This window comes from Amphiprion ocellaris, chromosome 8 (assembly GCF_022539595.1).
Source record: "Amphiprion ocellaris isolate individual 3 ecotype Okinawa chromosome 8, ASM2253959v1, whole genome shotgun sequence".
Classification (NCBI taxonomy): domain Eukaryota; kingdom Metazoa; phylum Chordata; class Actinopteri; family Pomacentridae; genus Amphiprion; species Amphiprion ocellaris.
In genome coordinates this window covers 31,081,892-31,109,088 of record NC_072773.1, presented here as the reverse complement: position 1 = coordinate 31,109,088, position 27,197 = coordinate 31,081,892, and the positions used below count along the sequence as shown (strand labels likewise).

Sequence of the window (27,197 nt, the reverse complement as noted above, 5' to 3'; positions counted from 1 at the left end):
TTGTTCAAGCGCAATACAACGGTGCAATACATCTGTTTACTCTTACTTCAGTTCATTTTCTGTTTATCTCTCTTGTTACTAGCATTAGCATACATTTTACACCTGTAGTTGTGTTATCTTATTTTATTTTTCTTATTTATTTTAATTCTTATTTTTTTCTAGACACTTTACACACTTAAAGACACTTCAAACAAACACTTTTAGAAACTGCATCTTGTATTTTGCATTTTGTACTTTGTATTCGATGCTATTTCTATTTTACTACTAACCTCTGTGTAACTGTGTATATTTTACTAACCTTTGTTTATTGTTTATTGTTCTCTGGCAAAATAATTTCCTCCGCAATGAATGAAGTAGCTCTTATCTTATCTTATTGCTTTTATTTTTTGTTTTATGGTGAATGCTTGTGTAACTGCTGCATAACAAATTGCCCTTCAAGGGACAAATAATAAAGTTGAAGTTGATGCTCATTCCATAATCAAAATGCAGTAAAATAAAGAATACATCACATAATTTAAAAAAAAAGGCTCATATTGAAAATAGTGAAAATATAGTCCTTTAAAGCTTAGACTGTAAATTCATGCCCTCCCTGAAAGCATATTGCTCTGCGCAGAGTCGTTCCTTGTACTAACCAGCATGAATTTCTGAATGCAGAAGGTCTAAACTTCTGCATATCAGCGGTTCTGGAGTCCAGACTCAGAGCGCACAGGGAGGGTCCAGTGTGTTGAATGGAGGACTGATCCAGCCTCAACTTTTACACACTGGACTTCACTTGGAGTGTTTTCGTCTTGGGTGCCTATGCAAAGCAGATCGCCCTACAGGGATGATGAACTCTACTGAAGGAGTGGCTCCAAAGCGCGTCGCATCACCAAAACCCGGATCCAGTGCGCACACGCAATGGTGAAAGTTCTTTAAATCTGTGAGGAAGTCTGCTTGATCGGAAAATTTACGCCCCGCAATCAGCAACAGTAAGAAATAAATCTATCATTTTTTGTTTGTTTGTTTCCTTCTGTCTTCCTGTCTAGTGTTTACTGAAAATAGATGCTGTTGGGATTGGTGAGGATTTGTGTACTGAAAAACCGGTTCCATACATTGCTGTTTAAACAAATATGAGATGAGAATGTCTGACGCATTCGAACTCGTTATGTGAAATATATGCAACGCTGGAAGACAATGAAGGGCCAGTTTCTCATCTAACTCAGTTCTTTTTTCTTTTTTTTTTTACTGCTTTACCGTTTTACTGTAAACTGATTACTGAATTGTAAATATATAACTCAGTGAGTTTTAACAAAGACTTTAATTTATAAGAATTGAGGACTAGTGTTAGACTGACACTGTTTCATTTGTGTCAAATAGTCACTAAAATCCAACTCCACTGTATGACAATGCACATTTTTATATGTGCCTAAAAATTACAATATGCAATGCAGTTTCAGTTCATTTCACGTTCACGTTTCAGACCCAGACTGTATGTTTTAAACATCGCAAAACAAGACATTTTGTATTAAGAACTGATTTTACATTTTGTTATTACAAGAAATCCTGACAGGAAAATATATACTTAAAAATATAGAGGTGCAGCAAGTAATACAGCAAGTGTATAATTTTGCTTTTAACATAAGGGAATCAGCATTTGTTTTTCCAACACATGGCATCTCTGTAACAGAATGGAGGTCATGAAATAACTAAGAATGCACTTCACTGGAAATAATAGCAGGCAGATCATAAATAAGTAATGAGACACATCAGTGATGCATTGAGGCAAAGAGGTTGTTGATTCATCTTGTGGCATGTTGTACCAATCTTCCTGTAATGTTTAGTGACTTTAGTGAAGTTGTCAGACAAGTTAGGTAACAGAATCATACGTCTGGTTCCTCTTACTGCAAAAAGAGCGTCTGTTTAAAGGTAACACTATCTGATCATTGTCACAAGGCCACACCTTAGTAGGGTGTGAATTACCGCAACTATTAAGGATTTGTTTTCACCTGAGCTGCTCACAAATGTGCACAATGGGATAAATTTAACCCTTTTCTAAGACAAAGATAGACTGAATTAAACAGAAAAACTGAGCTGAAATCAATCAATCAGACACAGACTTCACTCTTGACACAGTGATGTCAAAATGTATCAGTTTCACACTGAGTCATTTAGGGAAATTACAAAGTAATCATTGGTTTGTATCATGTACCCTGTAGGTTGAATTTTTAATTATGTGTGCTAAAAAGGCTTTAGGAAAGACAGAAAAGAAAAAAACTGTAAGTACGTTAAAAGTAAAAGTAATTTCTTTATAAATGTAAGGCAGTAACAGTATGGAGCAGTAACCCTGAAAAGTCCTGCTCTCTTGAAAAGCCTAAATGGAAACAGAAGAAAATGATAGTAAAATTCAGGCAAAGCAAACATCAAAAAACATATGCAGATGAATAACAATGCAGGCTTGTATGGCATGACGCCACTGAACAGCAGTGCAAGAATGCGCACACAGAATGTGTTCAGGCCTGTTCATTTTTCACCCAGTGTTGCTATGGTTGAAATATAATCTTTAACTAACTCCATTGTGTGTTCTTGACAAAAATCATCAGTGGCCTGTCAGACTTGTTTACTGCCCCCGCCTTGAGTTTCAAAATGTGAGGCTTTATGTTGCTGGCATTCAGCCAATCCAGGCTGTGCTCACTGCTGGGTGAGATGATTGAAATACATTCATATTAAAACCTGTAAACGAAGAGAAAAATCTGACAATCCAGAGAAATATTATGTGTAAATAGGAGTTCCAACTAGACTGGTTAGGATACTCACATCCATATTAGGCTTTCACATTGGTGGCTGGTTGTTACACTGTGTGGGTGTTGAAGAGATGCAACTAAACAGAAAAAAACAGTTGAAGGTGTTTCTTTTGAGTGTTTGACCTCTGTAAATTAAATCCTTTGCAATGAGTGTGACATTGGTGGTCTTTTTGATGACATTCACCTGTCGAAGAAGGAAGGTCTCTTTGTTTTCAGCTCAAATTTCGTTTGCTCAGCAAGTAATCATGCTGGTTGGCCATGTTGTGTTTTTTTTTCCATTTTCCACAACTGAAAAGCTTCCAGTAAGTTTGTAGGTAAGCTTGTTTCAGCAAGTAAAGCTGTGTTATGAAAGTTTAGAGAGTTTGTCTCAACTTCTAAACTGTCCTCAATCAATGCTTTTTTCATATGAGACTTTGTCTAGGATGAGGTTTTTGTTCTGGGCACTTTCATTTCACTTTATTTACTTTCACTTCAGGTTCTCACACAACGGCTACCTTTGAGCTTTAGCGTACACAACCAAAACTACAGCTTTATCCTTGTTCAGCTGTAGGAATTTTCATCCATCCACTGGTCAATCTGGACAGTTGATTAATGAGTTTACTTCAGAAGACTGACATGAGACGCAGTGTCTCCTTATGGAGATAAAACAATTATACAACGTTGTGTAGCAACAGTTGCAGGTAGAAAAGCTGCTTTCTTTGGTTGAATGGCCTTTGAAATACCTACAATATCAGTTTATAGCCTCCTAATGGCCTCTTAATTCGTCCCTTTTCATTTCCTACCCCAACGCTGTGCTGTTAACTAGGCAAGCTATGACCAGCAGTCCAGATGTGTTGATAAGATATAGAGAAGGCAGAATCTTCATTTAACAGTTAAGTGAACTTCTGAAATTGTGTGTATCTAGTCTACAAGGACATAACATGTCTGGTACCTACTTCATATTTTGATTATAACACAACCCTTATTGTTTCATTCAGGCAGTACTGTTTTTTTATCCTGGATTGGAAAGTTGCTGATTCTAGAGTTAAAGCTATTTTAAAATATCTTTAAAAATAGACTAAATTGGAAGCAGTGGAATTTCACAATTAATAAAAGACTCAAATTAGCAATATAAAGTTATTATTATTAAAATCCATCTATTTTATTGTTATTCATATCAAGAAATATGTCCAATGCATATTGGCTTGTACCACCATTTATCTTTAACTGTAGATTTATATTATCTATTTTATTTTGTATCCACATCTCTACATGTTAGTGTGTTCATAGTGTTCTGTTCATATTGTTCATTCTGTTTACACTGTAACATACTGTAAATAATGTATTTTACTGCTGCTTTTACACTTCTGGTTAGATGCTAAACTGGCTTTTGTTGTCTTAGTATTTGTACTCTGTGCAATGACTATAAAGTTGAATAATCAAACCTAATTATTTATATCTTTGTAAACATCTGTACCAGAAGACAATTTATAAATAAGGAGTAGCATCGGTTCAGTGTCAAAAACTAAGCACAGATACATGTAGCCCTCATCTCACCTTCGTATTTACTGACAATAACATTTCATATGACATTTTTCAGTGCACTATAAAAGAGCATAAATACTAAACATGGTCATTCTGGGGATACCAGGGTGCGTCTCCTGATAACAGATTTAACACACTGCCTCTAGAAAGCTTAGCTGTGACCTTATCATTTGCATGTTCTTCGTTCCAACGCACAAGTGATCCAAAGGGTATGAAGATACTTAATGAACTGACACACACAGTCTGCTTCTGAACAACAGGATGTAGTGATCAGAATCACATATCACACATTAACATTGCTGTTAACTGCAGTCGCAAAATGAGTGCTAAAGCTAACCTCAAAACTCAGTGGTGCAACACACACATGCTTCACACCCATAGACTATGATAAAGAAGGAAAACCTCATCGGATTCTGTAGAAGGAGACATCCTCGATGAACCACTTCCTGTTAAGCTTGCACTAACAGAAAGACAGACCAACTCTTTCAGCAGCTTATTATTCTCTGTTCTTAGTATTCACAGCTTTCATTTATCACCTTTAACTTCATCTCTGCTGTTGTAGCAGAAATACAATATAAAAAATCCATGTTATTTATAGCAGATATGCAGCATTAAAACATCAACACATTCAGGGCAACAGCTTCATTATTTCCTTCATTGCACATTTAGAAACTACATTATTTCACAGTTCGAAACTGTAAAGATGTGTAAACACATATAATAAATGGATGAAATAAATAATGTGTTGCTGACAGTGAAGTGTAAACACTGAACAGTCACAAGACAAGTTGTATTCTGCAACATTATTGTTATTACTGGAAGGATGAGGAGGACATCAGTGCTGCTCTTCCTCACAGTGATGAAGGAGAGAAGACTCTTCACCTTAGACAACCACAGCTGGATGTTCATGTTCTCTGTAGCTCTCAGTCCATCAGACTAGATGTTCCCAACAATCCAGACCAAGGCTGGAAGGAAAAGACACTAACAGTGAGGAAAAGATCTCCAAGGTTCTTTCATTCCAACTGCTGGAACATTAGATATCAGAATGAACACAGCAGGATATGAATGTAACACAATAGTGGTGTGTGTTTTTGTCCTATTTTTTAATCTTGTGGAAATGTTTGTTTTCCTGGTTGAGGCCAAAGAAGATTTTACTGTCTCAGATGGACAATAAAGTTGCTTATTAGCACTGACATGAGCTATACAGTTATCTGACCATACACTGTTGTAGACAGAAAAAACTGCTGCTTTGTTTTACATTAATAGCAGCAGAAAGTAACACTCTGTGGTCCAGTGTGATGGAGGGCAGACCTAGGTAATGTTACTGTTTCTGAAAGAATTCTTTCAGCAGAAGGTTTTTTCAGTGAAATGAACAGAATCAGTTAGAAACAGTCTGAAGCAAAAAACAGCGATATTAACTCAGAACTGAACTGAGAGACTAACATTAGGAGGAGGAACGTTAACGTAGATCCATTTATCTGCTGATCAGAAACAAACTGCACCTCGAGACAGCAGTTATCGATCCGTTGTGATTGATCCATTATGATTGATCAGCTGTGACCTGCAGGACACTTAGCTACAGCTAACAGTTAACTAATTTCTGACACTGACAAACCTGATTTAGCATCACTATTAACAGACACTAAATCCGGAAAAGTAACCAGAGATTTACATAACAACTGTAAAACAGACGTTCGAACATGTTTATCATCAGAGGTTACAGTCTCATGTTAACTCACAGTAACTTCAGCTACAGTAATGTAGCTCACTGCTTTATATGTGATATTGTCTAGTTGTGGATAAGAGTAGAACAAGTTACAAAGATGACTTTAACACTTACGTGTTACAGTTTAGCTCCACTTCTGGAGGCTAACGCTGTTAGCAGCACCATCAGTAAACAGAAGCCGGTAGATGTGGGCGGGACAGAAAGTCCTCGGCTCTCAGTCAGTCTGACCAATCACTGCTCTCCGGCTCTCATTCAGTCTGACCAATCACTGCTCTCTGGCTCCGCCCCTTTTTCGTCAACCAGAAAGTAGCAAAATTTTTTTAAAAAAACGTCTTCATTTTCTCAGTGCAGAAACCATGGAAACATTGCAAAAACCAACGAGTGACGGCACGGTAGCTAAATCCATCTTTATCATACAGTCTCTGTCCTCACCCCATAAAATGTTTGTAGTATTAAGTTCAAATCTGTCTTTTCAAGTTAAAGAAAGCTCAATAAGTTTTAAGGCCTTTTGTTTGTACCATATTGTATAATTAATATCAGTAGCTCCAACTGTGCTTTCACCTCCAAAGGATTTCAGTGATTATAATCAAGGGTTGAAAAATCCAGGCTCATGTCTGACTGTCCAATCCAATCAAACCAGAAAACCCTCGTATTAAGCACAGTCTCTCATATGCCCTTTTGTCCTGTTTCCCATGTTGACATTTCCACAGATCTTCTTTCTAGATGAAGACCACCTGTAAGAAGTGTCTCAGACTGATTCTGGTCAGTGGATTACTGCTGGTCGTCCTGTTTTACTTTTGGAGCCCCAGGACCAGCTCAGGAGTCGACATACGGTCAAGACAGAGTAGTCCAATAAAGAAACTCTTCAGTGGGAAAATTGGAGACACCGACATTCCCTACCATATAAAAGAGGATGTGGCATGGTGTGTTTTTATTAGCATGACTGTTATTTAGCTTGAATTATGTTCTAAATTAAGATGATCATCCTTATCAACTCACTCTGTACTTTTTTTGTTTCTGACAGTCGTTTGGCCCAGAATGCATGTGTATGCCAGGGTGATCAGAAAAGCTTTCACCTGCCATTCTCAGACATGTTCTTTCCACGGGTGAAGGCCCACAACCTCGATCTGGCTTTCTTGGAGTCTCACCCTGATCCAGATGGCGTAAAGCGTCACAGAGCTCAGGAGTACAACAACTTCCAGCAGAGGTCAAGTTCAAATGATAACATCATTCTGATTATGTAGCAGTTATGTAACTGTCACCTTCACTTTTTTCAGTTTTTTGTTTAATTAATGTATTGTAGTCACAATACATGTAATAATCATCAGTCATCTTGGCTAAATAAACAGGGATGCCACATAATTCATCCCTTTTTAAGTTTCTGTTCAGACATCTTAGGATCCCACTCTGTTAATTTACCAATATTTTTTGGACAATGGATCATTCATCTTGGTTAGAGGGTATTTCATAGTATACTAGCTCCAAGGCTTCTTTTTTTGATTAGAATAGAATAGAAAATCCTTTATTCGTCCCACAAGGGGAAATTTGCAATGTCACAGCAGCAAAGTGACAGTAAGAAAAATCAAGAGAACACATCTATTAATTAAAGACAGTAGATATATACACTATATATATACAATATAAATTAAAAAATGCACACCGGGATACTAAAAACACAAAATTTAAGAATATATACACAAATGAATTCCACTTGGGTTTATTGCACATGGCAGTTTGCTAACCGTCATTGAGTGTCATCTGTCAGTTTTATACTTGTGCAGAGCTCAAGACTAGAGCCATATAGTGAAAGCACATTGTCCCTTCTGTATATATCTGGAATATGGTTATAATTGCATGTTGTGAAACAATACAGCTATGTTATAGTAGTGATTCAATATGCTCTGTGTATATACAGGTCCTTCAATCCTGCAGATGAACTGATTGTAGCTGAGGCTAACAGTCCTCTTCATTATCCTACCCAGGGTGTGGAGGTGCGACCCCTCCAAACAATCTTTATTCCAGGTAACAGCACTGTTTAACACAGAACAACATCAAACAAACTGATGGCCTTAAAGTTACAGAAGTCCCTTTCAGACATGCGTTCATGTCTGTTGTTCTTGTGGCATTTGAGGTGCCCGTTTCATGTTTAAATGAGCCCCTGGTCATATTTCATAAAAGTCACAGTGATAATCTTACTAGGTTGGGCCTTGTAATTTGTCTTCATCACTTCAATATGGCACAAGTCTTAACTGTATGTCGCAAGTACGAGCCGTGTACTTTCAGTTGTGTGAAGCAGTTTGAGGAAGTCTTTTTCCACATTCCACCACCAAAAGTGGTCCAAAAACATCACAGAGAGCACCAAAGACACAATCTGTAAGACAAATAACACACCTTCCTCATGCACGTTAGCCTACAATTTTACATCCATTATAAACTGGAATGTTCCATAAAAAGCCCACTTTCCTCTGATGAAGGCAGGATACGTCAGATTAAAGAAACTCAACAATAGTGAATGTATTCTGGGTGTTGGCAAAACGTTAAGAGGAGCTAAAGTTTAGTTTGTTGCTTTCAGCTGTTTGTAGGAGTCTGAGTTTATTGAACACTTGTAGCATCAGACAGCAACAAAATCCACATAAGCATATCTACCACAACAGAACATGTAACCACAACATGTAACTTCATTAACTGCTTATAATTAATTGACGTTAAGGTAAAAGTGACCCATGTCAGAATGGTAGGATGCCATCACATTACAGATAGATGAAGCCAGCAGTGTTGCATATCCCTTGTCTGAAAAAGGCTACATTCACTCTCGACTGGTACTGTGACTGCGATTTAAGTCTTCATCATCATTCCACTTTGACATCTCTAGTAATCACTGCTCTCCTTCCATAGGTTTGGGTCTTAAAGAAGAAGAAAGATCAGTCCATACAGTAATTTCTTCATTTTAAGGTTGTCATTGTATTTGATATATTCATTTTTTTTTGTACAAATATTAAAGTTTTTTGTGTTTTTTTTCCCACTCCAAAACAAATTGTCTAACAGGTGTATTTGACAGCAACTCTGGGGACTTTTGATGTTGCTGCTACAGTCGACAGGGTCTCCATCAAAGGAGAGGCAGAGAAGCGCATGAGCTTATCAAGTCCTCATCTCTCTCACCTGAACAGGCAGCTGCAGTTTGTCACCTACACAAACACTGTGTTCAACCCGAAGACAGCAGATACAAGTAAATGTGTACTAAATGCCATGTGCACCCATTCCACAGTACAGAATGGAAACTCAGTTGTAATACAAAACCTCCCTTTGGTTCAATACTTAATGAAAAAAGAGACGTTTTTGAAAATGTGTTGCAGAAGCATTAACACAGGGTTAGTTTTTAACATATGGAAATGGTATTCAGATATGCTCTCAAAATAATCATGCGATAGTCAATTGGTTCCAAAAAATAACTACCTAAAGAGACAGAAGTAAAGCAAGGATAGGTTTGATTTCTCTCACGATCCAAAACATTATCTCTTTAAGCAAAAGGGATGCTAAAGTTTTAGGTCAAGGTGCAAATTTAATAGCTGAAATCTATTGCCTGTCAGAGGGATACTTCTGTACTTAGGATATTTCCATGCTGGGTAGTGTGAGAATACTCTGTGTCAGTACTCACCAGAGGCCTATACAATGACTCAAGTTGAACTTAGTCTGGTTTTCTTGGGTGATCTGTCCTCACCGTGACTAACAATAGCTGTCCTGGTTTACTAATACCACAAATTTCGTTATCAACTGGCTCGGTTAACTCTATGTTTACATAGTGTACAAACATTTTGAATTTCACATTTAAAGCCCACATGATCAGAACCATGAAATAGGTCCTTAATATGAGTCAGTTCAGTCATAACAGTAAAAATTCATATCGTCTTTTAATAACCATTTTTATATGTATCACATATTACTAATACTTTGCTGATCAGCAGACAGCAAAAGCAGAATATCTTCTATAGTAAAGTATCTTACAATAATGCCTACACATATTTACATCCCTATTTCAGCATCTGACTTTTTTAGTTTCTTCCTAGTTTATTCTAAATGTGATGAAATGACAAAAAAGTGAAGCAACTGTGCAATAAGAATTGTAACAGATGCATGAAAGGTCATTTTCTAAACAAAGTGAAACAAGGAGAAGAAGTCATGTAAATGTAAGTCTCTGTGATATTTGTGACCAGGTCATCTAAAAAAAACAACTTTTCAGAGACAATTACAGTTATAGGAATATGCACTTGCTTCAACTCCTCTCATAAATATTGGAGCTTGGATTTATCACTGTATTTGTTTCATTGTGCAGTTCAGTTTGCAACTGAAAGTCACCGGTCATTTTTCATCATCAAAGTTGGGCATCCAATCATCCCGAAGCTTTACAACTCCGGACACCAGGAAGGTTCGTGAGCAGTTATTGTATATCATCTTTTTTACAACATATTTATTTGATTTCAAAGTCACATTTGTATGTTATTTGTTTTTCTGTTTGCACTTAGAGTACAACATTAGTGCTCTTGTTACCATCGCCACCAAGACCTTTCTACGCTATGACAAACTCAAAGACCTTATCGACAGCATACGGCTGTATTATCCCAGCGTCACCATAGTGATAGCAGATGATAATGAACACCCTGTGCCAGTGACCGGCCCTCATGTTGAACACTACATTATGCCATTTGGAAAGGTAAAGAAGCTGGTGTATCTCCATGTAGCACCCTACATTTGTGATTATGAAACAGTAAGCCAGTGTGCACTGATTGCTCTTTTTTCTAGGGTTGGTTTGCTGGAAGAAATCTGGCAGTGTCTCAAGTGACCACCAAGTATGTGCTCTGGGTGGATGATGATTTCATCTTCACTGCAAACACCAAGTTGGAGAAGATGGTGGACATCCTCGAGAAAACCACTCTAGATCTGGTGAGATGCATGTCCTGAGACAGTAAAATGTATGTGTGGATCTTATTTCATCTAATGGAAGTATTCAGCTTCTTCGTCTCTACTTCCTCCCTTTTGGGCCACTCAGATGAGGCCAAGGAGGGTGAATGTATCCAAATTAATTAACAGAACTGAGATCAGCTCTGACAGTCATGCAAAACAGAAGAAAATCAGATGTCACTGTACTCTTTGTGCTTAAGCAGATGTCCTCATTAGCAGCACTGATAGTATCAGCAGCAAAGCTCGCCAGCAATTTCACCTCATATCACCTCACTCTTGGCTTTAATTCACTGTCTGCAGGTGAACTCTGCATGGTAGACCTCTGTTGATTCCTTGCAATGCATTCCATGATGAGTACTGACATGACTTGGGTTTGTCATAGCGTAGACAGGTCGTGGTAGCGATGGCAACAAGAGCACTAATGTTGTACTCTAAGTGGAAACAGAAAAACAAATAACATGCAAATGTGACCTTGAAAGACCAAAGGCGACAGTCCAACAATATGGACTACTTTAATCACGATTTTCAATCGACAGGTCTCTCACTGATATTGTTTGTTATTGTTGTACGGGTGAGTGCTGCAGCTTCACAGTTTTCAATCACTCATCACAATTTGCTGTTAGGTGTCTCTGTTTTTGTCAAGTACTATGCAACTATATGTTTCAGGGCTTTTTTGCACTATTTTATGTCTCTGATGGCTTGAGGTTACAGAGAGTGAGTCAAACCACTTTGTGTGTCAAACCAACGGTTGTACCAGTAAAATGCTGTAGCTGAATAAACCACAAGTGCCTCTGAAAGGGGCACGAATGTTCGAGCATGAACTGCTGTTTTTTAGGTCTTGCCACAGTATCTCAATTGATTCAGCTACTTCAGAACCATTGTTCTTTTCGAGCCACTCAGAGGTGGACTTGCTTGTGTGCTTGGGGTCATTGTCATGCTGCATAACACATTTGTCTTGCGCTTTAGGTCTTGAACTGATGGGCAGATATTTTAAAGGAGGATTTTCTGATACAGAGCAGAATTCATGGCTCCATCAGTTATGACAAGTCTCCAGGTCCTGTGGAAGCAAAGCAGCCTCAAACCATCACACTACCACCACCATGTTTCCTTGTTGGTATCATATTCTTCTTGTAGAATACAGTATTAGCTTTATACAAGATGTAATAGGACCTATGTCTTTCAAAAAAATCCACCTTTGACTCATCAGTCTACAGGATGTTATCCCAGAAGTCTTGGAGCTCATCCAGATATTTTTTTTTCAAATGCCAGATGAGCCTTTATATTCTTTTTGGGTAAGAGTGGTTTACACCTTGCAACTCACCCATGGATGCCATTTTTGCCCAATGTCTTCCTTATTGTGGAATCATGTAGGCAGACTTTAGCTGAGGTCAGTGAGGTCTGCACTTCTTCTGTGACCTCCTGGAGGAGATGTGAGAAATGTTGGTAGGCTGGCCACTCCTGGGAAGGTTTACCACTCTTCCATGTTTTCTTCATTTGTGGATAATGTCTCTCACTGTGGTTCTCTGAAGTCCCAGAGCCTTAGCAATGACTTTGTAGCTAAGGGGGCAATTGCTTTTTCACATGTGGCAAGGTGGGGCTGGACAGCATTTTACCTTTAATGAATTGAGTCTACATTTGAAAACTACATTTTGTGTTTCCTTGGGTTATCTTTGTCTGAATTAGTTTGATGATCTGAAACATTTAAGTGTGACAAATATGCAAAACTAGAAGAGTGCAAATACTTTTTCACAGAACTGTATATACCCTCTAATTTCTTGTGTTCATCGTATATTTTTGTTGCCTTAATGACGTCAGGTTGGTGGTGCAGTGAGAGAGGTGACGGGCTACACTGCAACATATCGTCACACCATTTCAGTGGAGGCAGGAGGAGAGGAGGGTGACTGTTTGCATATCAGAAATGGCTTCCACCATGCCATCGACGGATTTCCCAACTGCGTGGTAGCTGACGCCGTCATCAACTTCTTCCTGGGGCGGACGGACAAAGTGCAGCAGGTTGGCTTCGACCCGCGCCTGTCACGACAAGCCCATCTGGGTTAGTGTTTGTTTTCCTGCACAGAGCTGTGGTAACACTGTTGAGCTGCGTCAGAATGAAAGTCAAACAACGCTTGTGCTACAGTAAGTTGTCTTCTTGCTTCTGCAGAGTTCTTCATCGACGCTCTGGGCTCCCTCCACGTTGGCTCCTGTAGTGACGTCATCGTAAACCACGCATCAAAGATCCAGCTACCCTGGAGTAAAACAGAGTCGCAAAAGGCCTATGAAAAATTCCGCTACTTGTCTTCCACTGCGAATACTAACGTGCATAACGAAGTCTTCTATTTCAAGAACAGGTTCAAGTGCATGACCAGTCAGTGACACTAGGGCTCCCGCATGTCAGATGTAAGAATGTGAAATTATTGTTGCTCTGAGGTAAATGAAGAATGCAAAATATTGTATTATTTTGTTTTTACTTCATTTTTCTTGCTGCCTAAATGTTTAAATTGTTGTCATAAGTGGAGAAGTCCACGATTATATGTTTTCATAAATGATTTCAACTTGTGTCCTGTTTGATGGGAATTCAGTAAGTGTTAGCCTGTAGTCTGTTTTTTGTTGCACAACAGTTTGGTTTACAAAACTTGCTATGTGATCATGTTTCAAACCTCAGGCTCAGGAGTTGCAACACGTGTGTCCACAGAGTAACTCCTGATTATATGTTCAAATACCACGTACAATCAGTGGTGCAAAGCATGAGTGGATGAGTGAGTGTGAGTGGGAGAACTGAAGAAATAACACAAAACAAAAAAGCAAAGACCATGTGGCTGCTCAGACACTCTAATGATAGGCTTTTGTAACACTGGCACTCATGGAACAGAAGCAACCGAAAGACTGAAAGACAAGTAGATACAAGAAAGGATTAGAGAGAGAATGTCACAATAGAAAATTATTTTCCCAACCAAAAATGCCAAAGTTGCAATTTTTGTTTTGATTCGCAGTGTCAGTTTGTCCACCGCCATGTCAGCAATGATCAGACATCTGAATGCATATTTAATTCTTAACAGTTATGTAGGATTTTATGGTTATGTCTCAGTTTTGAGGCTTTCAAAGTTTCTTTCCCTCTATGCTGATGTGAGTGACTGTCCAAGTTGGCTTTGGGTGAGAGGCGGGGTTCACCCTGGACAGACAGACCTTCATCCACACTCATATTCATAGCTAAGGCCCATTTAGAATCACCAATAACCTAACTAGCTTCCTGTGAGGCCGTATTGCTGACCACTGCCTTACTGCGTCACCCTGTTTTAACAATATCATGAGAAAGTGTCAGTAAAACATTACAAGTGTTTTTGGAAGAAAGAGGTCGTGCCACAATGACTAGAAGTTTACTTCCTCCAGATCTGAGGAGCCTTTTACATCTTTTTTTGCACTTTGATTTGGTAGCAAAAAAAGGTGTTTTTGCTGCATTGTTTATTTTTTTTAGTTGATGTTCATTCCAGTAATTTAGGAGCTGATGTTTTTGATGACATGATATTGTATTTTTAGCTATTTCAAAAACAAGATGTTGCCTTTTTTTCACAAATGACATTTGTCTTGCTAAGGAGTTGATGTTAGTAATGCCTTCATTGCACTAAGATGTCTCCCTGCCACACGTCAATATAATGAATCCATCAGAAAGGTTAGTGGCTACATCAGTTATTTTGCTATGGAAAAGTAATCCTTAGCATCTGACAATGTCTCAACAAATGTAGTTATTTTGTTTGACTTGATTTTTACTGCTAAGTAAAGATGTTCAATGTTAAGAAAATAATTTCTTCCCGTGGCTCCTTTTTGTTTCGCTGTGTGTGTGATGACATAATTGTTGTTGTGTGAATCTGTGGCAGTGAAAGTTCATCCTCTTGTTAATACGATGGCAAATTACTCATTGCCTTGAATATGCTGAAGAGTCATTCCCTCACTAAAAATAACCGTCAGCTGGTAGCATCTCAGAGCTTTGATATGAATGCTAACTGCTTGTGTTTTTGTTTGGTTGTCTGGGTTAAGTCCCCAGTTTGGTGACAAGGGGTTTGTTAAATATAGGGACAACCACATAAAAAGGCTGGGGGGCCAAAGGCTAAAGTAACTGAAGCTGTTTTGTAAAGGTTTTGTAAATATAACAGTGCTTCTATCAGAAATGACATGGAAAAGAAGATTTGTAAGAGTTTCTCTAGTTGGTATTGGAAAATGAGAGTTACCATTACAAAGGTGGTGGAACACAACTAAGTACAATAAAGTAAAATAATGAGGAACTAGAAGTTTACTTGAGTGTATCTGTTTTAAGTATTATTACCTTAGAATCAAAAAAGAGCAGCTGTTAGGCCTGTTCAGGAGAATAACTAAGGCCTAAACAGGTAAAATCGTTAAAATGACCAAATATTTCATAATTAATTAAAACAAATAGTGATAAGTCCAAATAATGACAGCAGATTCGTCGCAGAATTTTGTTTTTTGTTCTTTACTCCTCTGTTATGATTGTTGTCACAATCCTCAGGATTTGTCTTGTGAGGCAATGGATGATTTACAGCCTGGAAAACCTTTAGACAGTCTACCAAGTAGTAAAAAATGGCTCCACCTCAAACTTCTAAATTCTGTTTGCTCACTGTTGCCTTAATAATCTAATAACATCATGTGTGATAAATCTGAGTCAGTAATAAAGTATCTTTATACTGTTGAAATTGTACTTGTATAATCTGAATATCTCCTCTGGGTATAATTTGTATATCGGTTTGGTTTCAACCACGAATACTTAGATTTAGACTTACAGACTTTATTCTGTGAATAAATTGTACAAGTTTTTGTTACTATGGTGATTGCTGACTCTTTGGAGAGTCATGTGATCCTTCATTCAGAATCAGGAAACTGCAAACAGACTGTCATTCCATCTATTCACCACAAGATGGAAATAAAAGATCAGACAAAGATGGCACACAGGCTGGAAGGTCCTCTGGATTGTCAAATATAATTGTATGTTTCGCTACATTTTAATTCTTGCTGTATCTGTTTAATCAAATTAATAAGTAATAACAGGAAAATGGAATTACTTTGTGTTGTGTACTTTTGCAAAGTATCATTCTACTATGATCCACTGTTATGGAAATAATCCATAAGTACAGACAGTTACTGAGTAGAGAAAAGAGAATTACTTCATTGTCGTTATTAGGCAACATAAATGTGAGTAAAAGCTGCACACATGCTCAATTTTCTCTTTTTGTATTTTCACCTTTAAGACCTTTATCATTAAATCACTGACCTTCCTGGAGGAACTTGTAGGGTTACAATCTAAACGTGTGTCTGTATATGTACACATGTTAGTAGGCCTGGCGGTAGAATCTGGCTTCGTAAACATTTGGCCAAAGCCTTGTGTACCATGTTCTAATTGAAGTGGACTACTTCCTGCCAATTAGTGAAACACTCCTTGAGCTTTAAAGGGAAAGCCCAAAGGGTACAGTGTCTAGAGGCCTCTTTGAAATATGCACAGGAAAAAATTAATAACTTGGCTATCCAACATCAAGCAAGGAAATAATTAGGTTCTTTTCCCTTTTTTGTCCTGGTTTTGAACTCACACTACATGTAGTTTTATCAGGTCAAGGTAACAACATTGCGATGAGGAGCAGCGGTAGGAAAGATTCTAGCTGGTGGACAGCAGAGGGCAGCAGGGCAGTGAGGTGAGACATTATATTCAATTACCACAATGGCTAACATCTCAGAACAGAAGGTTTTGTCAGACTTGTTTTATAATGTACTACTTTTTTTCTTAGAAAGTAGAAAGACACACAGCATTGGAAGTAGTAAGTTAATGTATTTCCAGCCTGGTGTTGGAAAAAAAACATACAAGCTGCAGGACTGATGACCTGTGATCCTTCTCACCCAGTTCTACTTTTTGGTGCTGGCAAAAATTCCTTTGTCATTGTTGTCATGTGAAAGTAGTTTTTCATTTTTAATCATTTCTCTGTGCAGACACCCGGATCTACAGTACCCGACCCAATACAAAGACGGCTCTTCTTCCCTCTTCAAAATCTGCAGCATGCTTCACATTCCACACTATGGTTCCCCCCCGAAATGTATTCATATCTAACAACTATAATAACCCAAACATTGATGTAGAAACATACAACATTGTCTAATAGTATTTATTAATTGCAGTTTTGATTCAATGAGGGGGAAAAAACATATTCCACATAATTTGGAGATATATTTATTGTCAAAACTGCCACTGAATGACTGTATAAAAGTCATTCATAAAGTCTTTTGTTCAGTCTCTCTGGATTTAGAAAACTGATTATTTAAAGTCCGGGTGGGATGACATTTACTGTGCACAGTTGCATATTCAAGCACAGATATTCAAAAGATATAAATATATAAAGTACTTTAACAAACTACGCAGTGCACTTCAATATTTGTTTGTATTGCAAACACCAAACAGAAACTAAATAAATATTACGATGCCAAAATACATCATACATGACAATAAAAACAGAACAGTTGTTAAGCAAAAACATTTCATATCTGTCATAAACAGTATAGTAGACACAAGTAATTATTATATTGTTGTTTTTCAGACTTTTCTAAATATACTGTATGACGAGATTTATGTGTTGCGGTGTGACTCCTTCTGCGTGATTTATCTGATTTTGATTTGCCAGGAGCGAAACCAATGTCTGCAAAAGATCTGGTAACACTGTAATGTAAAAGTAATCCATGACTTAGTGCTACGACAGGCTACTGCTTCTTTGAAACACTGGTTTACAGTACGATCTGGACCGATTAGTGGAGTGCTCCTATACAGCTGAGAGCCTCAGCTAATAAAGCCAAAGTCTTCATGCACTCTGACATTTTAGTCCCAGATACTTGGTAGAGGTGAGCATGACTCATCACTGTCCTCCTGGCTCATACCCAGACTGTTGGGGTGTTCTCTGGAGGTTTTTCCTACAACATACGAAAGCAGGATTATAGCATCAACCTCTTTGCAGTAACTCAAATAATTGCAAATAAAACTCTCTTGTATATTCGTAGAAAGATTCTGATCTGCACCTGCTGCTGCTGAATATACATCACAGCATCATGAACCGTGACGAAGATATGCTGAGGGTTCATGTAGTTCATTAAACCACTTGACGTTAGGATCTTTAGGACACTTTCTGAGGGGAGAGAAATCAGGAGTAGCATCATAAAATACATAGAATATAACGGAAAGAAAATATTAGAAAAGGTCTTACCATTGCAGTTTGCCAAATATACATGAACTCCAACCTTCTGGCACTCGGTACACATCTGCAAAAAGCCCAGAATAATCAATCATTTTGACACAGCGGGGAGAAAACCCAAAACTGTGACATGTACATCATCTCTTACTGTTGCTGACTAACCTGTGTGAAGAGTCTTGCCCCAGCAACATCAACAAATATCACACTGCTGCAATCGATTAACACTACCTGGACGTCACTCTCAGATGTTCCTGCAAGAAAAGAACCAATTGAAATTCTATGCAGCACAAGAAAATGGACAAAAAAAAGAAAAGTCTAATGCTTAGAAAACAGAACAGTATGCATATATTAGCTTTCACACAGGCCACTATGAAAGGCATTACTTACCTGATTTAAAGAACTCATTTTCTGAGGAAAATGATGTGTTTGCAATGCCTCTTTCCTACAAAACAGCATGAGAGGGGGACAAGAAAACACGTAAATGAAATAGGATTTTACAAAGCATGTTTTGCTCTAAATTCTCTACCTACCACAGTGTTGACGGTGGCCTCTCTCTCCCGTTTCTCCAGGGCTTTCCTGGCCTTCTCCCGGCTGCGGATCTTCTCTGGCGTCAGGCCCAGCAGCCTGCTCATTTCCTCCCTGAAGAAACTACGGTTGCCGTAGTAAATAGGCCCGTTGTAAGTCAGGATCTTCACTCCAGGCACCTCGTAGCACTGAAAGACAAACAGAGCAGTCTCATCTTTATGGTAAAACATTCCTGTTGCATCATCTCTGATGTTGTAATTGTTAGTTGTTGCTGGAATAAGACAATAATATTCTATGTGGCTCAAATGTATTGTAAGTGACTTTTTGCAGGGAATAATAGCCAAAAACTTCGCTCACCTTGCTGTGGTTCTCCAGAGGTCTGTAAATTTCTGTGTTGCTGGCCCGACCAAGCACTGAACAACTGGCCCTGTTGAATCATCAATTTTAGAATAATATCACACATTATGATATATGATCTAGTTGTGTTGGGTCAAAAAACTGTAAATGTCCTGCTGAGAAGATTCACACTGTTCTTGGGGCTTCATAGTCTATAGAAAAATGACTTAAGGGTCATTTTTACTGCTTGTGAGTGTGATGTTTATGCACATCTGTGAGTTTAAGTTTAACCTCCAAAATGTGCACAGTATTTCTTAAAACTGAAACTTTGCCAAGAGCTGCTCTTGTTGGATTGCAACGGTATTTGTGCAGACAGAGAGGAAAATGTACCTTTGTGTGCGGCATATGACGGTCATCATAGAGAAAACCACCCCGATAGCTAGGCCAAGGTCCACATTAAGCACCACTACAGACAGCCAGGTGACAACCCAAACCATCTACACAAAGATACAAATACAATAGCATATTGTTATTTCAAAATGAACGATGAACAATGGAAGCATGTCGGTGTGAAATATGATTAATTCTTGCCAAGCGTTCCGTCTGAAAGTGCAAAGATCAAGGCTATTTATCTGATGTATTCTCTGTGTTTCACTAGCTCATGATTCCATGACTTGATTAATAAATCTTGCCTGAAAGAGTGTTTATTTCAAATAACCCTGCAACTGTGACAGGACAGTTACTGTTTATAGATACCTGCATCATTAATTTGCCGTGCAAAATATAACCTAAACTGCAGTTAACAGTCAGTCAACTCTCTTTTGTCCATTTTCTCATGTTTATTCTTGAATGGGGACTACATTTTTATATCTCATGTTGCTATTAAAATGACCTTACAAAGTCAATCTTGCTGATTCGCCACAGTTCAGGTAAGTCTTGGAACTGCAAGAACATCTGCCTCAGGCTGGTAACATTGATGCATGCCAGGACTGCCTGAGGAGAGAGACAAAGGATGAGGTGAGTGAACTTGTTCTCTGTCTTTCTCTTTAACTTGTACAGACATATACATATGTCCACACCTTGGGTAAGAAGTAGAACAGTGGTCCGATCAGCAGCAGGACAACCAGGACGACCAGACTAGTGAACAAGCCAGAGAGCTGCAGGAAACAATCACATACAAAACTCAACAATGAATTGCATTTATGGTAGATGTACAATCTGCATTTTGTATTTCTCTGTGTATGTTTTGTAAATTAAAAAAATGATTGGCTTAAATTTGGTTGTCCTGATGGGCAATTTAATCAGAGAAAAAGCAGGCTTCAGTATCTAAGTATTTGTGTTATGTTCCTTGGTGTGACCCCTCTGTTCACATTTGTATTGTATATTTTGCCTTTAATACAAAGGGGCTACCAGTGTCAGCTAAATGTAATGAGTGAAGATATAGAGACACACTTTACCTGTGTGTATCCTCCAGCACTCTCAAGTATATTAGTGGTGGCCAGAGTGGCTGAACTGGGGAAGCAGGTAAAGAAGGAGGACACTGTGTTGGAGATGCCATGAGCCAGCAGCTCCTGCAAACAAACACAGATATAATACAAAAAGCTAACAGATTGGTAAAGATGTCATTGGACATGCCAGTAAGCAGCTGTGACATTCCTGGATTTTACCTGGTTGGGATGTATAGAATATCCATGTTTGTCAGCATAAATCATTGCCAGCGAGACAGACACGGCATAACCAACAAATGTTATGGCTATTGTGTCTCCAGCAATGTCTGGGAAAGTGTGAAAGGCAGGCATTTGAGGCTTCGGGAATCTGAGAACAGAAAAATTTGTAAAAAATGAGTCACATTGCTTGTACCTACTGAGCTCATCTGTGTTTTTTAATCTAGATTTAAAGGTTTACCCAGCAGGGATGTGACCAACTATTTCAATGCTGTAAGCAGAGTCCAGTGAGAAGGCATAGGCCACAGCTGTAGCAATAATCACCTGAGGAGTCAAGCATAAAAACAGAACTTATAACTTCTGTAATTCCCTTGTTGGCATTCATTGTGAGCATCCATAAAGCCAGGTGACTGACCGTGAGGATCTCCACTGGGATAGGTGTACGCAGACGGTGCCGGTAACGCATGTTGATCTCCTTGACTGGGACCAGGATGGCCAAACACACCAAAGAGATCAGCAGCTCTGCCGTGTTGGTATGAGGCAGGTTCTCCATCACTGATGCTAAAGTCTGAGCACACAGATCAATTAGAGATGAAGCATCAAACTCTGGAATTCTTTTGTTCCTCAGCCTGTCGAAGTGTTAAATCAATGTTTTGGTTCCTGTGTTGTTCCTAATCACCAAAGAAAGTGAATAAATTGATGCACTGTAGCCACATGCTCTACTTTTTAAATGTTTGCGCATTTATGTGAAACTGCGTATGTTGTCAGATTTAAGATACGTGTTGGAAAAATAGCCTGATAACAAAGTGAAATCAAACTGAATCTCATCATGAAGCTCTGCTAACCTTGAAGAGGGAGAAGGTCCCGGTGTGGCGAGGGAGTCGCAGGCCCAGCATGCTTTGCAGCTGTGAGACGGTGACATGGAAGGCAGCAGCGCTGGTGAAAGCCTTAACAATTGGCTCTGACAGATAGGTGGAGAGGAAGCCCAGCTGAAGACCAAACATGCAGAGCTGGATACACACAAGATCAACACTGTGAGTGTCAGGAAATCAAGAAACTACTCACGCTGAGAAATCTGCCACCTCACATGCAATATGATTTTACTTTGTGATTTTCTTAAACTTTGTGCATCTGTCTTACCATAATAATTCCTGAGAGAAGCGCTACAGCTGAGGCCACCCCAATTCTCTGGGCCTCGAAGTCAGCGGCTTCTGACGAACTTGAGTTCATCTCCAGAGGAGTAGGAACCAACTGCTCCACCACAGAACCAGTCATCAGACTCACTACAGCAAATGTACCTAAAGAAAATCGTCATCTCAGCAACAGTTGAACACATGATAACTGACAACTTAAAATTCAAGGCTGATTTCAAGATGCTTGCACAAGATACAACTGCTCACAATAGAAATTGAAAATTAGGTTTGCTACATTAGATTTTATATATAACACATGCTATGTTGACTCCAGTCTTACCTGTGGACACATGGCGACCTGTGCCAAAAAACATGTATAGGACAACGGGGAAGAAGGAGGTGTAAAGACCAAAAATTGGAGCCACAGACGTGAGTAAAGCAAAGGCCATGCCTGTTTAAGGAAGGACAATGGGAAAAGAAAAACTTTTTATTAATAAATCTGTGTTTTCTTTCTTTAATCTTTTTATAAAGAATAAAAACACTGAATTTCTCCTGTAGTTTCCCACATGAAGATTGGAATATGCAACAACAAAAAAAGACTGTATCTGTACCTCCTTAGTATTTATGACATTTTTCTATATTTCTATAGTTTGTAAAGATTAGTTCTGTTCATGTCTTGCTGTTATTGCACAGTCTTGAGAACGGTAACTTTGCATTTCACTACACATAATGTATGATTATGTGACAAATAAAAACTCTTGAATCTTGAATCTATTCTACACCTTGACTATGTACATTTGAAAAATTTAAGAAATGATGAGAGCCTTGCAATTCTTTCCAACTCAATTATAATTCGAATCGTAATCTTATGTAATATTTGTTATTAATAATAACAATAATAATACAGTAATCAGTGTTTACTCGCCTTGTGGAATGTGCAGAATGCCCACAGTGAGACCAGCTACAGTATCTCCTAAGATCCATTTCTTCAGTCTGTACCTCGGCAGCCAGCTGAAAATGGGAACTCTCTCCCTCAACAGGTGAAGGCAGGCTCGCCTCGAACACCTGCATCTCCCCGCGAGTTTTTCCCGGAGCCTCAAGCTTCCACTCGTGTTATCATCCGAGCCGTACGCCTGTTTGAAGCGGTCCTCCGTGTAGATATTCCTGTACACGGCCACAGAAGCGCTCATGTTGTCCCCGGTGATGGTGGACCATGCAAGCGCTGTCGTAGAGTCCGTCAAGGTGTTGTCAATTGCAATACATATATAGCAGACTCTGCCCTGACCTCAAGAGCCATTGCACTTTCCTGTCAGCCTCCCCTCAGCCAATGACATGGCTCACAGCTTAACTTTTTTTCTTGTTACAGTATTGAACTTTTTTTTCTTACATCTTTGCCCTGCTTCTGACAACATAAAGGTGTGCTGGTTCATTTTTTCCTACAGATGTCCTCTGGGTCCTAGTGCCAGAAGAATTGTTCCCCAGCAGAAAGTAAAATGTCGGACACACAATCTGCCTCTGATCACAATCCCTCCTCCACACACACACACACACACACACACACACACACACACACACACACACACACACACACACACACACACACACACACACAATCCTTCACACTGCACAGCTATGCGGTTGGTACAAACTCAGGGGAGGCACAATAGATTAAGTCACACAATGTATAGCACTGTGAAACGCCTGAGGAGATCAAAGTATCATTGTTGGTGGAGCTGAGGTGTAACCTCAAACCATGTCTGTTAGCGAGGAGTTCATTTCCGAGAAGGATGGATGTCTGTAATGGGTGGGCATTTAAACCGTGTAGCCATAAGGAAAAGAGGCGTCTGCACGGTACCCTGGAGACCCCTGTGAAACCCAATCACACATGGCAGCCTGGTTCATGGATCAAACCACACCTTGACTCTGCTCTGAGATTGTGTGTGATGAGTGAGATGTTCTTTGTCAGACAGGAGAGTACACAGAGAAGCTTTGGATAAATACAAGATTAAACAGATAAAATGCTGCTTGGGAGGCTGACTATATAATCAAAGTGGAAATGATCCTTGCAGTCTCAAGAAAAGTTCGGTCCAACTGGTGAATAAAACATTTTAAAAAATGGAGAGTACATGCCGGTTTATGGGTGCGTTGAATCAATCACGCCCGTCTCATGAATATCGTCTCCCATCCCATGAGGCTACATGAGGAAGGGCAGGCAATGCCACTGTTCACTATTGTTATACAGGCCAACACCCAAGGATTTGGATTTGAATGGGCGTAGACCTTGGGTAGAAGTGCAATGAGTTTACAGCCGAAAATTCAACATCTGCTGTACCACACATTCAATCTACAGCAAAGATGCAAAAGGATAAAATGCATGCGTGAAGCTGTTTCATCTTGAGTGCAGTATGAGGTGAACATGACATTGATCGTCCAGTCATGAATGCAACCAAACAATGTGTTATAATAGCAAAAATCAGAGTATGGAGGGCCCCATATAGCTTTAGTAACAATATATGTGCACAATAATGGCTGTGTAATTCCTACAAAAGGTAAAATAAACATTTAAAAACTTTTAAACTGAAGCTGTAGCAAATGTTTGGTTGTTTTTGAAAATGTGGGGTTGACTGTATATATGGTTGGGCCAAAGGTTTCCTGAACAGCAGTTTAGAAAGTCAGTGTGGCAGCTCTGGACATCACCTCTCCTGACTCGCTGCTAATCCAAAAGCAGGCCAAGCAAACATTTTTGGGCCATATACTGCCATATGATAGTGCCCACCTGTAATTTAAAGCTGCCACACCCTTAGCAATGCGTAACTTTAAGCCTTAGTGCAATTTAAATAGATGGGGTATTTAAAATTCCACTCCATGTCCAGTTTTCATTACCAGAGAAATTAGCTATAGAGCCCAGAACCATTTTTTGTGCCAGCCTGTAAACATCTTTATTTCTGCTGTAAAGTTGAACATTTTAACTGCAGGTCAGTCAAAACTGACTTGCATTTGGAGCCTGCCTCAAGTGGACAGTCGAGGTACTGCAGCCTCAGAGGTTGCACCTTGCGTTGAAGTCCACAGCAAGATGCTTGACATTATATCACCTTAAAATTCTGTGATACTGCATGTTTTAGCAAATCATTACCTAATCTGATATCCAGCAGACACAGGGCAGCATTCAGCAGCTGAATTTATCTGTGTTTTAAATCAGGGTAATCAAGCAAATCATTCGAAGCATTTCCTGATCTGATGCTCCTGTCGACAGGGTGGCATGCCTTGTTTGTGCCCTCTAAAACTGCCACAAATTACCGGTGAAAACCAGTTCTATGATATGACTCTGGTTAAGGTTTGGTTATGTCTCGGTATTTAAAAAACTTGATCGGGATTAGGGAAAGGTCGTGGTTTGGGTAAAGATATGGATGCGAAAACTTTATCCACTCATCTTTTTTCGCATTCTCATACCATCACCTCACTTCCTCTTTTTCTCCTGTCACAATCACAATAAGAGGGCTTATGTTGTTGTTTTTCTACAGGAGACAGTTTCTCTTTGACTTGCTGCATTTTGTTTACTCGTTGCTCACCGATGCTGTTAGCTGTTGGCAGATAGTGTACCTGTTTTTTTTTTTTGTTTGTTTCTGCCAAAAGAAGAGCTGTGGAGCTACAGAGCTGGATAATACCAGCTGGTTCATCACTCCAAGAGGCCTCCGACACATTACATGCAGTCATTTGATTAATTGATATAAAAAATAATCATTGTTGAGGACATGAAATCATTGTCATGTTTATACAATGTCACCTCAGCCCAGACGAAGCCATAATTAGCAGGGGATGTTTGGTAATCCCACATACAGCGACAGTGCTGGAGTCAAGTCAAATGATTTAACCCTGATTAATATTTCTTTCTAATGACTTGTTCTTTCTAAATGTGGAAAAGGAAAACATTACCTAATTTAAGCTAACTCTTTCGTGTGAAGTTGTTATTTCATGGAAGAGAATCCATTGCTAACAATGTGAGCGGAGGCAGACAGGGTGTCGGCAAGAAGTCCGAGGATGTGTTACTGATGCAAAGCGCTGCGTGTACAAAGTGTGACGTATCCCTGCCTTTTAAACTAAATGAAATAAACAGACATGCATGTGTAGAGCTGTTTTTGTTCCGCTGTCATATTCCTAGAATTTCTGTCTCTGGTGGAGAGGAGAAGCAGTGATATAAGGGACTTCCTTTAAATGCCAGGAATGTGGGCTATTGTGTTGATCAGCTCCAGAGGATTTATGAACGCACCAAGAGAGTGATGTGTGTGCAGACTGTTTAAACAAGATATTAATCAGTGGTTAAAGGAACAATGCACTGAATAGAAAAGGATATGAAGTGTTAACCCTAAACCAGATGAAACCTGTCTGCTCCACCATAACACACAGTTCTTCGTAGATTTAAACAATGAAAATGTTAATGGCTGTGTGGCACAGCAAGCTACAAACCATTTGACATAATCCAATGTATATAACACTGGCCTGAGGGTAAGAACACCTTTCTGCAGACTCAAAACATGTCAAGTGCCATTTTTGTTACACAAAATAATGCATATTATAAATGTGAAGTCACATTGTTAAAGATTATTTTTCAAATGTGTGAAATTATATTTCTATTAAGCAGTTTTGTTCATTGATCACAATGACCACAAGGTGCAATCAGAAAGTTCCAAGACTGCACAGATGAAAAGCAAAAATTATTCAAGCAATTCATGTTGCTTGTGCTGTATGTTCTTCCTCAGATGTAGCAGGATGTTACAGTAGACCTTGGTGTTAGAAGTCTGCTTATGGGGGGTAAATTCATGGTACACAATCTCAAAATCACGAGCATGCTCTTGGCTAAACCACTCTTCAGATGTGCCTTCTTCAGCGTTAGAGATTGCGGCTCTTCAAATACTGCTGTTTGCTCTGTGGGTCATAGTTGTAAATCCAGCACCTCATCACCCAAGATGAATTTGGGTTCAGTTTAACACAAAATCTGAGTTGTTTGCTGTCTGTGCATGTTTGAGGCCCATGGTGGAATTGCAAAAGTGAATCAGAACAGGACTTGCAGAGGGGTGCAGGAGCACAAGGAACAGTGTATTTTTTTCACAATAGCACTACCTTCAAGTGGATTGTAGCCACATTTCAATCAGGCAGGGTCCATGCTTTTTACAGACAATCGTAGAACTTTTTGAATGGCACCTAGGTCATAGGTCGTTTGACAACTGATGCTGTCTCACAAAAGTGCCAGAAGTCACTCAACATAACTCAACTGTGGGTTGTAATAATCTACTTGCATAAACAAGTCTAGTTTTGTTTCCATT

General features: G+C 39.0%; 2 protein-coding genes across 2 annotated transcripts; one reads left to right on the top strand and one right to left on the bottom strand.

Moving 5' to 3' along the window:
- Positions 1–788: 788 nt before the first annotated feature.
- b4galnt1a (beta-1,4-N-acetyl-galactosaminyl transferase 1a) lies at positions 789–14,785 on the top strand. The gene is made up of 11 exons (XM_023297140.3): positions 789–968; positions 6,741–6,953; positions 7,055–7,237; positions 7,946–8,052; positions 8,926–8,963; positions 9,076–9,256; positions 10,361–10,453; positions 10,551–10,738; positions 10,828–10,968; positions 12,802–13,039; positions 13,148–14,785. The coding sequence occupies exons 2-11, from the start codon at positions 6,754–6,756 to the stop codon at positions 13,357–13,359; spliced, it is 1,581 nt and encodes a 526-aa protein (XP_023152908.2). The 5' UTR covers positions 789–968; positions 6,741–6,753; the 3' UTR covers positions 13,360–14,785.
- A 2,343-nt stretch (positions 14,786–17,128) lies between these two features.
- On the bottom strand, positions 17,129–23,218 carry slc26a10 (solute carrier family 26 member 10). Its single transcript, XM_023297149.3, has 18 exons — positions 22,802–23,218; positions 22,217–22,327; positions 21,884–22,041; positions 21,589–21,753; positions 21,159–21,311; positions 20,985–21,067; positions 20,747–20,894; positions 20,537–20,650; positions 20,159–20,236; positions 19,977–20,072; positions 19,470–19,576; positions 19,101–19,170; positions 18,749–18,931; positions 18,606–18,660; positions 18,381–18,469; positions 18,231–18,285; positions 18,046–18,152; positions 17,129–17,940 (listed from the first exon to the last, which is right to left on the bottom strand). Exons 1-18 carry the CDS (start codon positions 23,064–23,066, stop codon positions 17,902–17,904), a joined length of 2,076 nt encoding a protein of 691 aa, XP_023152917.1. The 5' UTR covers positions 23,067–23,218; the 3' UTR covers positions 17,129–17,901.
- Positions 23,219–27,197: the final 3,979 nt, after the last annotated feature.